General features: G+C 47.1%; 1 protein-coding gene across 1 annotated transcript in view; it reads left to right on the top strand.

The window, feature by feature from the left end:
* Nucleotides 1–3831: 3831 nt before the first annotated feature.
* Nucleotides 3832–10725, top strand: part of POMC (proopiomelanocortin) — an 8600-nt gene continuing 1706 nt past the window's right edge. Inside the window, exons 1-2 of the mRNA XM_017527051.2 lie at nucleotides 3832–4026; nucleotides 8114–8295. Of these exons, the coding sequence (XP_017382540.1) occupies nucleotides 8164–8295 (132 nt within the window). The 5' untranslated portion in view covers nucleotides 3832–4026; nucleotides 8114–8163. The remainder of the gene's footprint in view (nucleotides 4027–8113; nucleotides 8296–10725) is intronic.

The raw sequence follows: 10725 nt of genomic DNA, 5'->3' as shown, positions 1-10725 counted from the left end.
TACATATGAGAGAATTTTAGCAGAATAAAAATAGATTATTTTAAAAGACTAATAAAATGAATAACCCCCTAAGAAAACTAATCAAGAAAAAACAAGGACACAAATTACCAATATCAGAGATGAAAAGGGACAAAACTACAGATAGTAGGTGCTTAAAAGATAATGAAAAGATATAATATGCTGGGTGTGGTGGCTCATGCCTGTAATCCCAGCACTTTGGGAGGCCAAGGCGGGTGGATCACGAGGTCAGGAGACTGAGACCATCTTGGCTAACGTGGTAAAACCCCGTCTCTACTGAAAAAAAAAAAAAAAAATTAGCTGGGCATGGTGGCTCACGGCTGTAATCCCAGCATTTTGGAAGGCCGAGGCAGGCAGATCACCTGAGGTCGGCAGTTCAAGACCAGCCTGGCCAACATGGTGAAACCCTGTCTCCACTAAAAACACAAAAATTGGCCAGCATGGTGGCGGGAGCCTGTAATCCCAGCTACTTGGGAGACTGAGGCAGGAGAATCGCTTGAACCCGGGAGGTGGAGGTTGGAGTGAGCTGAGATCACGCCACTGCACTCCAGCCCAGGTGGCATAGCAAGACTCTGTCTCAAAAAAAAGAAAAGATATAATAAACAAATTTAAGCCAATAAATGAAAGCATTTAGATGAAATAGACAAACTCCTAGAAATACACATCTGACTAAAACTGACACGTGAAGAAATAGACAATTGAAATAATGCCATTTAAACAACTGAATCTGTAATGATTAAAATTTTTTTTTCTTCTTTTTTCCAGCTTCAGCTGAAAGGATTGAATCTGTAATTAAAAACTTCAACAAACAAACAGTCTTAAAAATTTAGATGGCATCACTGGTCAATCATCCCAAACATTTAAGGACGAGATAACACCATTATACGAAAATTCTTCTACTGAATTACAAAAACAGGGGAGGGAAGACGGCTGTTCAACTTGTTTTATGAGGCCAGCACAATTTTTTGATTCCCAAATTAGACAAGAATTCCACAAGAAAGGAAAATTACAGGCTCATCTCATGAACATCAATGCAAATGCCTTTTTTTTTTTTTTAGATGGAGTCTCATTCTGTCACCCAAGCTGGAGTACAGGGGCATACTCTCGGCTCACCACAACCTCTGCCTCCCGGATTCAAGCTATTCTCCTGGCTCAGCCTCCTGAGGGGCTGGGATTACAGGCGTGGGGCACCATTCCCAGCTAATTTTTGTATTTTTAGTAGAGATGGGTTTCACCATGTTGGTCAGGCTGGTCTCAAACTCCTGACCTCATGATCCACCTGCCTCAGCCTCCCAAAGTGCTGGGATTACAGACATGAGCCACAATGCCCAGCCTGCAAATATCTTAAATAAAATATTAGCAAATTGAATCCAGTGCTATCTATATAAGGATAACACATAATAATCAAATTTGGTTTAATCTAAGAAGGCATGATAGGTTTAACACAAAAAAATCAACAATGAAATAATTCCACCACATTACTAGAATAAAAGGGAAAAATTATATTATTTCAGACAATCAGAGGCATGTGCTCTAGGCTTTCAAAGAGGAGCTAGTGATACAAGGATTAAAGGGCAGTGGTGACACTTTTCTGGTGGCATGAGCTGAAATGAGAATGGCAGCTTCTCATCCTAGAAGTGACATCTATGTCGGATGCCTGTGGTCTTGACATGCCTCTTGTGGCCTCTGGTTCCCAGTGGTGGTCTGTGTTTTTTCTCCACTGGATCTGATTTTGGCCATGGTTCCAGCCACACTGTGTCTCTGCCCATTTTTAGATCCTGGTTCCCCAACCTGTGCAGTGATTCTAAATACGGTTCAATGGCTTTTCAGTTCATGGAGGCCAAAGTGGGTTTTGCTGCATGAAACTAAGAAGCTGGGCCAGGTATAGTGGCTAATACCTGTAATACGAGAAAGAGAGAGAGAGAGAGAGAGAGAGAGAGAGAGAGAGAGAGAGAGAGGCAGAGAAAGGAACCCAGCTGAAGAAGTTGGGTCCATTTGGAATTTTCCTGGTTTGATTTTTCTGCTACCACACGCTGCCTCATGAAGCTACAAAGCTAGCACAAAGCAAAATAAGGCAAAATCACCATCTGTTTGAAAGAGTTTACAGACCTGATTGATGGTGGTTGTGGGGTGGGAGGAAGATAAAAAATGGGGACAGAAGTGAATTAGTGCAAGCTACATGCACTGACAAGATGGGAATGAACTTTTGTGGAATGCAGAGGAGGTCATGCCTTATGCCCCTGCTAGGAAGAGCGGCCAAAGAGGGCTTCAGGGAACAGGGGCCGATGGATGAGCTACATCTTGCAGTGAGTCAAGCTCCTGGCTGGAGAAAGAAAGGGTGTTCTAGCTGGGGGAACAGCTTGGACAATGGAGACCTGAGAAAGCCATCTTCCTAGGTATATGAATGTTGTGGATGCTGAAGTGCCAGGATGCAAGATAGAGAACTGAGAGATGGCTCTGGAAAGGAGACAAGACTGGGCAATGAAGCATCTTGTCTACTGTGAAGGAGGTTGGATCTCTCTTGTGGTCCAAAAGGAAAGGATTGCTGAATGTAAAGCCAATGTCACCAGAAAAGTTGAATCCACAAGGAGCCCTGGAGTCTAAAACAGCATCTCGGCCAGGTGTGGTGGCTCATGCCTATAATCCTAGCACTTTGGGAGGGTGATGCAGACAGATCACTTGAGGTCAGGAGTTCAAGACCAGCTTGGCCAACATGGTGAAACATGGTGAAACCCTGTATCTACCAAAAATACAAAAATTAGCCGGGCATGGTGGCCCAGGCCTATAGTCCCAGCTACTCAGGAGGTTGAGGCAGGGGAATCACTTGAACCCGGGAGGTGAAGGTTGTGGTAAGCTGAGAGCGAGATTGTCTGAAACAGAGCAAGACTGTCTGAAACAATCAATCAATCAAAAAAAAAAAAAATCTCATTGGGAATCAGGAAAGTTCTAGCAGTTGGCAGATTGAGCAAATGTCTTTATGTGAAGCCCAGTTTAGTCCCAATACTCCCTCCCACACCCACCACATCACACAATTTGGTTTTGTTTCTTTACTCCAGGTTAAGGTAGAGTCTCTTAGGCTTGGTTTGAGTGCTATCTTCTCTCTGGCCTGATATTTGGAACTAAAGTGAAGCCAGAACTCCAGGGCCAACGGGGATATTGAAAATTGTCTCAGAGTCCCCAGACCACCCTGCCATGGCAAAGAGAGGGATCAGAGGCCACAGGAAAAGCACTTCAGCTGCTCTTTACAGCATCACCCTCTCCCCATTTAATGGCCTAAGGTTAACAGGACTTTTTACTTGAGGCTTGGGGCACAGAAGGGAGTCTCCCGTAAACTAGGGCCTTGGGGAGCAGTCCCCGGGTGAGCAGTGTAACTCACCTTCACACCCCCAAGAGGGCTTCTGACCTCTGCTCCCTCCTCCCCTCCCCAAAGTGGAACAGAGAGAATGTGATTCCCCACGACTTCCACATCACAGTTTCCAAACAACGGGGAAATCGGAGGCCTCAGGGACACACTCGCTGTGTGGTGATATTTACCACAAAATGTGAACGAGCAAGTGCCAGCCCCAGCACGCACGCAGGTAACTTAATCCTCGCCTCGACGACCTCAGAAGGGGCCCGGCCTGCCCCACACCGGGGTGCTAAGCCTCCTGCCGGTCCGAAGTGGAGACCCAACGCCATCCATAATTAAGTTCTTCCTGAGGGAGGGCAGCCAGGTGCGCCTTCGGCAGGACAGTGCTAATTCCAGCCTCTTTCCAGGTGCGTCTCCGCTGCGCTCATCCCCCGTCTGGAAGCCCCCCTCCCACGCCCCACGGCCCCCCTTCCCTGGGCCCGGGAGCTGCTCGTTGCGCTGCTGGGAAGGTCAAGGTCCCGCGCCCACCGGGAGAGCTCGGCAAGTATAAAAGGACAGAGGAGAGCGGGACCAAGCGGCGGCGAAGGAGGGGAAGGAGAGCGGCGATCAAGAGAAGCCGCCGAGCGTCCTCGCACGCAGAGAGCAGCCTCCCGTGACAGGTAAGGGTGCAGCGGGGGAACCGCGCTCTTTCCCTGGGACTCCCTGTCCCCGTCCTCGCGACGCTCTCGGCAGGCTTCGGCTTCGGTTCCGAAGGCGGACCTTGGCGCCTCTGGCTCGCAGCGGTCCCGAGCTCTCTGCAAACTTTCTGCACCGACTACGGCGTGAGAAGCAGCTGGCAGCTGAGTCGGAGGGCCTGCGTCCAACCCCTGGGCGAACGCGGTCCGGGGTCCGGCGCTAAGGTGGAAACGGGGGTCGCGGGCTGCTAGGACCCCGGAGGCTCCGAGCGCCTGCTAGGAGGTCTTGAGAGAGCCCGGTCTTTTAGCATCTCTTGCTCCCAATTTCCAGGATAGGTGTCACTTCTGGAAAGTAACATTCCATACACGCTATCGCAAATGAATGTTGGAAACGGGGCGGCAGAGAAAATGGTAAAAGTCGTAATGGGCCGGGCGCGGTGGCTCAAGCCTGTAATCCAAGCATTTTGGAGGCCAAGGCAGGCGGATCGCCTGAGGTCGGGAATTCAAGACCAGCCTGACCAACATGGTGAAACTCTGTCTTTCAAAAAAAAAAAGTCATAATGAACGCCCTATCTTCCAGAATTGTTTTTTTTTGGGGGGTGGGATTCGGATTCCTAAATCTTTGTTTCCCTGCCCACCTTAGCGCATCCGAGGTGGCCGCGCTATGATAACTACATGATTCCTGGGTCAATTACAATGCAGGATAGTTGAGTGCCTTCTCTCCAAGGCCTAGCTGGGGTTAAAAACAGGTGGCCGGGTTGGAGCTGTCCCGGGTCCTGAAACGCCTGGTTTCGGATGCCCTCAACAGGACCACGGGGTGGGCTGTTTATGGCGCAGACCCTGGATTGCGGGTGCCGGCAGCCGTTTGGAATGGCCAAGGCTCAGGCAAAGGCGTTTCCAGCGAAGGAGAGACAGTCCATTTGGCACTTGGAGTCCCCAAATTCTTCATGTTTAAATGAAGCGGGGAGGGTTCTTATAGAATGGTTGGAAGGAGCCAAGGAAAATACAAGCGTGTGTGTTTTCCTTCTCAGTTTATAAGCTATGCACAGATTATGGCTACTTTAATGACTTAATATTCCTTTGACACTTTTGTTATAGGACTTAATGCATGTGTGTCATGGTATAAGGACAAAACTCTGCCCCTGTGCTCCTCTAATCTTTCAGAAGGGCATGGCCAGGGTGCAGTTTTAGAGTAACAAACAAAATGATTTGTTGAGCTTGTAGAGAGCCCCTTCACACCTATGAAGTTCTAATAAGTGTAGTTCTATATAAAGTTAATCTCAAGATGAGCAAATGGCAAGTTTCTATTTTTCCAGAGCTTTCCATCTTTAGATTATAATACTTTCCCTGCTTATAAAAAGCGCTGCATTTGATATTTCCCCAATAATTTGTTGCTTTAAAAATGACACAAGGCGGGGTGCAGTGGCTCACACCTGTAATCCCAGCACTTTGGGAGGCTAAGGCAGTCAGATCACCTGAGGTCAGGAGTTTGAGACCATCATGGCCAACGTGGTGAAACCCTGTCTACTAAAACTACAAAAATTAGCTGGACATGGTGGCACGTGCCTGTAGTCCTAGCTACTTAGGAAGCTGAGGCAGAAGAATCACTTGAACGCAAGAAGCAGAGGTTGCAGTGAGCTGAGATCGTGCCACTGCATTCCAGCTTGGGTGACAGAGCAAGATTCTGTCTTAAAACAAACAAAAAAGACACAAAAAGGTCATATTTGTTCATTGTAGAAAACTGAAAATACACCTAGGCAAAATATACAATACAAACACAAAATTATCTTTCAGGAAAGCATCTGAAATTTTAGCAACAGCAGGTGTCTAACATTTTAGCAATAGAATGAAAGCTCTGAGAGGGTGGGAGTGAACATGTTACCACATTGCACAACACAGCCGATGGGGTAGGAGGGAAAAGCTCTCTGGGGCTTTTCAGGAAGGCCAGAAGTCATGACGTAGGCTTCTAATAAATGGAAATCATTCCAGAATGGTCATCTTTGATGAGAATTGAAATATAGTTGAGGGAACGATCACACCTATATAATTTTATTTTTTTCTCTATTAATATGTTACTTTACATTTGCATTTGGTGACATATATAACTACCATTTTTCTGTGACTGTAACATCTGGGCATTTTTCAGACCTGAATGTTCTATGGTCATCTTGGAGCTTTAATCTAATTGCTCATCCACCAAGTTCAGGCTGTGTACTTGAACTGGATCACTGGTAGACTACAATGGAAACAGCCTGTCCCTTGGAGCCAGGAGAAGACAGCTAGGTTGACCAACACTCGTTCAGTTGCCCCTTTGGCAAAAGCACCCCCTAGGCCAGTCACTGGCTGCTAGCGCCATCTAACGGCTGCTCTGAGAATGCTCAGCCTTGCCCAACAACCCTGAAGTGAGCCCTGTGCTGGCCTGGCGCCTTGGGGAATAGGGTGAGGGTGGGGCAGAGAGAAGGAAGTGGCTTCCTGAGGTAGACAATGAGCGCCTGGGAGGACTTTCACTTCCAAAGCCTCCTCTATAAAAAAAGATTTGGGGGCCGGGCGCGGTGGCTCAAGCCTATAATCCCAGCACTTTGGGAGGCCGAGGCGGGTGGATCACGAGGTCAAGAGATCGAGACCATCCTGGTCAACATGGTGAAACCCCATCTCTACTAAAAATACAAAACATTAGCTGGGCATGGTGGTGCGTGCCTGTAATCCCAGCTACTCAGGAGGCTGAGGCAGGAGAATTGCCTGAACCCAGGAGGTGGAGGTTGCGGTGAGCCGAGATCGCGCCATTGCACTCCAGCCTGGGTAACATGAGTGAAACTCCGTCTCAAAAAAAAAAGAAAAAAAAAAAGATTTGGCCCACGCCTCTCCAAATGAGAGATTTCTTTTGGGCAAACTTATGTTAAAATACCAGCGTTCATTAGGAGTGACAAGACACTTAGTCATCCACACTTTCATGTGAATTACTTTTTTCATCTAATTACATTTTTTTCTAGCAGCTGGCTGAGAAGATCTTCTGAAAGCCAAAATGATTGTAGGGTTGGTGGTGAGCTGATCTCACATCTCGAGGTGGCTTCAGGGGGCCCACCTGGTTAAGAGTAATTTGGCAGCAAGAGAGCAGTGCTGGAGAAAGGGGTGGGCACAAAGGTCTAGGGACACCATGGGTGCCCCCTCCTTACTGTCTCCTGGCATCTTGATCTCAGCTTCTGCCCCAGGCACTTACTGGATTCTCCAAAAGTATCTGAAGTGGCTCTTCCACCAGGAAGTAATTCCCTCTGGTCTGTTTCTTTCTGCTCCACACCTGCCTCCTCTTCATATCCAGCCATTTCAGACCACATTTGAGAGACCTAGAGAACAAGACATCTGACATGTGAGGTGTTCAGAAGATGAGCCAGTTTTAAAAGAGTTGAGATCTGCTTTAAAAACAAAGCTCTCCAAAGTTACTGGAGTCTGGATAATAGTGATCGCCAGAGTAATTTGTGTGCAGGACATCAAATCAGGTTGCTTGAAGTGTTCCCTAAATTGGCCAGTGGTTTTATTTACTTTTCTGTAAACCTAATACTCATAGGAAATACAATTTCAGATAAATGAATGGATTCTGGTCGAATAAAAGGGGAAAAACCCATCTTGAGCAGGAATTTCAGGGTCTTCTGTTTTTCCCAAGTTACTTTCACCCCTTAGATCTAGCATGTTAGAACTACAGCTTTATGCAGTGAAATAGAAAAGTTCTGTGCTAGGAGCTTAGCCTTACCTTGTTATGAACATTAAAGTAATTGTCTCTCTTTGGGCTTCAATTTTCCCATCTCTCATAGGAGGGGCTGAACCAAGCAATCCCCAAAATAGCTTCCAGCCTTAACCTTTTCAGGGGTCTGGTTCTAATACAAGATAGCAGGGAAATGCCCACAGCTTACCCAGGTCCATTCCCTCCTCCTTACAACTTATACCACCACCCTACACAGCTCCTTTCTCAGCATTGCTCCTGTCCTTAAAATACCTTTAACTCCACAAGAGAGCGTGTTGTTATTGTTGGCTCAAGGTCCTTCCTGGTGAGCGGCCAACATTGTTTTGCTCCTTGCAGGGGTCCCACCAATCTTGTTTGCTTCTGAAGAGGCTCAGCCTGCCTGGAAGATGCTGAGATCGTGCTGCAGCCGCTCAGGGGCCCTGTTGCTGGCCTTGCTGTTTCAGGCCTCCATGGAAGTGCGTGGCTGGTGCCTGGAGAGCAGCCAGTGTCAGGACCTCACCACCGAAAGCAACCTGCTGGTATGTGGGCCATGGTTGTCATCTTGGGTTAGACATCAGATGGGACTGGAGCTGGGAAAGCTCAAAAGAAAGAGGTGTGGGGAAGGAGTTAATTAATTCCCACTGACAGGCATGATTCAACCCAGGGCAGGAGTGGAACTTTGCAGTGAAGTAAGAAATGGGGGAAGGAATGAGGGAAGGAAACAGCTTCAGGGAGATGGGTTGAGTCCACAATTTCTTTCTTTCTTTTTTTTTTTTTTTGAGACAGAGTCTGCTCCGTTGCCCAGGCCGGAGTGCAGTGGCACAATCTCTGCTCACTGCAACTTCCGCCTCTTGTGTTCAAGTGATTCTCCTGCCTCAGCCCCCTGAGTAGCTGGGATCACAGGTGCACGCCATCATGCCCAGCTAATTTTTGTATTTTTAGTATAGACAGGGTTTCACCATGTTGATCAGTCTGGTCTTGAACTCCCGATCTCATGATCTGCCTGCCTAGCCTCCCAAAGTGTTGCGATTACAGGTATGACCCACCGCGCCCAGCCAAGTCCACAATTTCTGCTTGGTTATCCTTACTTTCTGCCCCATCTTCTGTGGAGACCCTGAACCCCTTAAACTAGAGATGGTGCCACAAGAGCCATAATTGTCCTCTCAATCTATTCTCTACTTTAAATCTTTATCTTCCCAAACTATTCATTTTTAAGAAGCTCATATCACATGCCATTTTCATTCCATATTTCTTCCCCTTTTATCTACTGCCAGTTGCAAAACCAGCCAGGTAGTTCTACAAATCATCTCTGGAAAAAGGAAACACCAGGGGACCTTTTTTTCTTCTGTATTTGGTGGCAAATGTCTCATGCTTCTTCTGGAGGACTGGCCTTCTACCATGTTCCTCTGCAGTCTTTCCAGAGCATGTGAAAGCCCTTCATGTCAGGCGGGAGCTCCCTCCAGGTCATCACAGGGTATAATTATCTGCCTGCATGTGGTGTGTGTGTGTTTGTGTGTGTGTGTGTGTGTGTGTGTGTTAGGGGGCATAAATGAGTAATGATGCCAAATCCAGAGATTAAAAGCACACTGAGACCAGGTGAGAAGGCTCATGCCTGTAATCCCAGCACTTTTGGAGGCTAAGGTAGGAGGATTGCTTGAGCCCAGGAATTCAAGACTAGCCTGGGCAACACAGAAAGACCCCTATCTCTACAAAAAATAAAAAAGTTAGCCAGGTGTGGTGGCATGTGCCTGTAGTCCCAGTTACTTGAGAGGTTCACTTGAGGCCAGGAGTCATAGTCAGTTATAATCATGCCATTGCACTCCCATCTTGGTAACAGAACGAGATCTTATCTCAAAACAAAACAAACAAACAAACCCCACTCTGCTAGTATCAGTGACTGGGATTTTATTCTGTTGCCAACACCTGGCAGATGCTGAGGGTGGCATGTATATCTACATTCTGTGTATTTTGTCAATGGAGAAGCTGAGTTAAGGTGAAGAGGGAATGAGATTCTCAAAGACACAGACCAGTTTTCATGTGTAATATAAAAGAGAAACTAAGAGCCCAGGGGATTCTGCGAGTTCCAGTTCAGACAGACCCGAGTCTCTTGACTTGAGACAACTAGGGAGGGCACCCTGGACACAGTCAGGACCCATATGTTCTAATCCCAGTTCTGAGCTGTGGGACCTTGACCAAGTCCTTTCACCTCTCTGAGCCTCCTGCTTCATTATCTCTCCAGGGGAGGAGAGTGTAAATTAGTTTTAATTTTCCATTGTTAGCATTCCACAGTGTTGTAATTCTAAACACCTGGAATAGGCTATGTCCAGCTTGACATACTGGGTAGGATCCTTTTATTTTCAACTTTGCTATTCCCAAGTAAGAGAGCAGCCAGTGGGCTTTTCATCTTTTTATCACTGAAAACTCAAGGCTGCAGCCTGTGCAGCCATTTTCCTGAGCAAATATGTACCACAATTGAGTCTACTAGAGACAAAGAGCAGAGAGACACAGGTTCCACAGATGGAGAAATGGAAATAATCCTAGCTTTCTACCCCTCCCTCCAGTCAGAATGGGGTTACAGGGAAATGATCTCCCAGAGAGATCAGCTCCTCAGTCGTGAAAGAACCAAGGTGCAGCTTTGGAGGCTTAGTGCAGAGATGGAGCTGGGGTGGGGCATAAAGTAGGTTTTCCATCACTGAGGTAAGGTTGAGGCATTATTAAAAACATGCTTTAAAATATAGGCCCTAGTAGTCAGACTTCTATCGCCCGGAGAGATTATCCCCTAAACTTCAGCCCCACTCCCCTCTTGGTCTTGAATTAAACCATATGTATTTATTCAGTATTCTTTTTTATTTTTTTTGAGACAGCATCTTGCTCTGTTGCCCAGGCTGGAGTGTGGAGTGCAGTGGTGTGAACTCGGCTCACTGCAACCTCTACCTCCTGGGTTCAACCGATTCTCCTGCCTCTTGCCT

The sequence above is a fragment of the Cebus imitator genome, unplaced genomic scaffold (genome assembly GCF_001604975.1).
Source record: "Cebus imitator isolate Cc_AM_T3 unplaced genomic scaffold, Cebus_imitator-1.0 Scaffold1, whole genome shotgun sequence".
Lineage (NCBI taxonomy): Eukaryota > Metazoa > Chordata > Mammalia > Primates > Cebidae > Cebus > Cebus imitator.
Note: the sequence above shows the minus strand (reverse complement) of the source record. Positions and strands in the feature narration are given on the sequence as shown.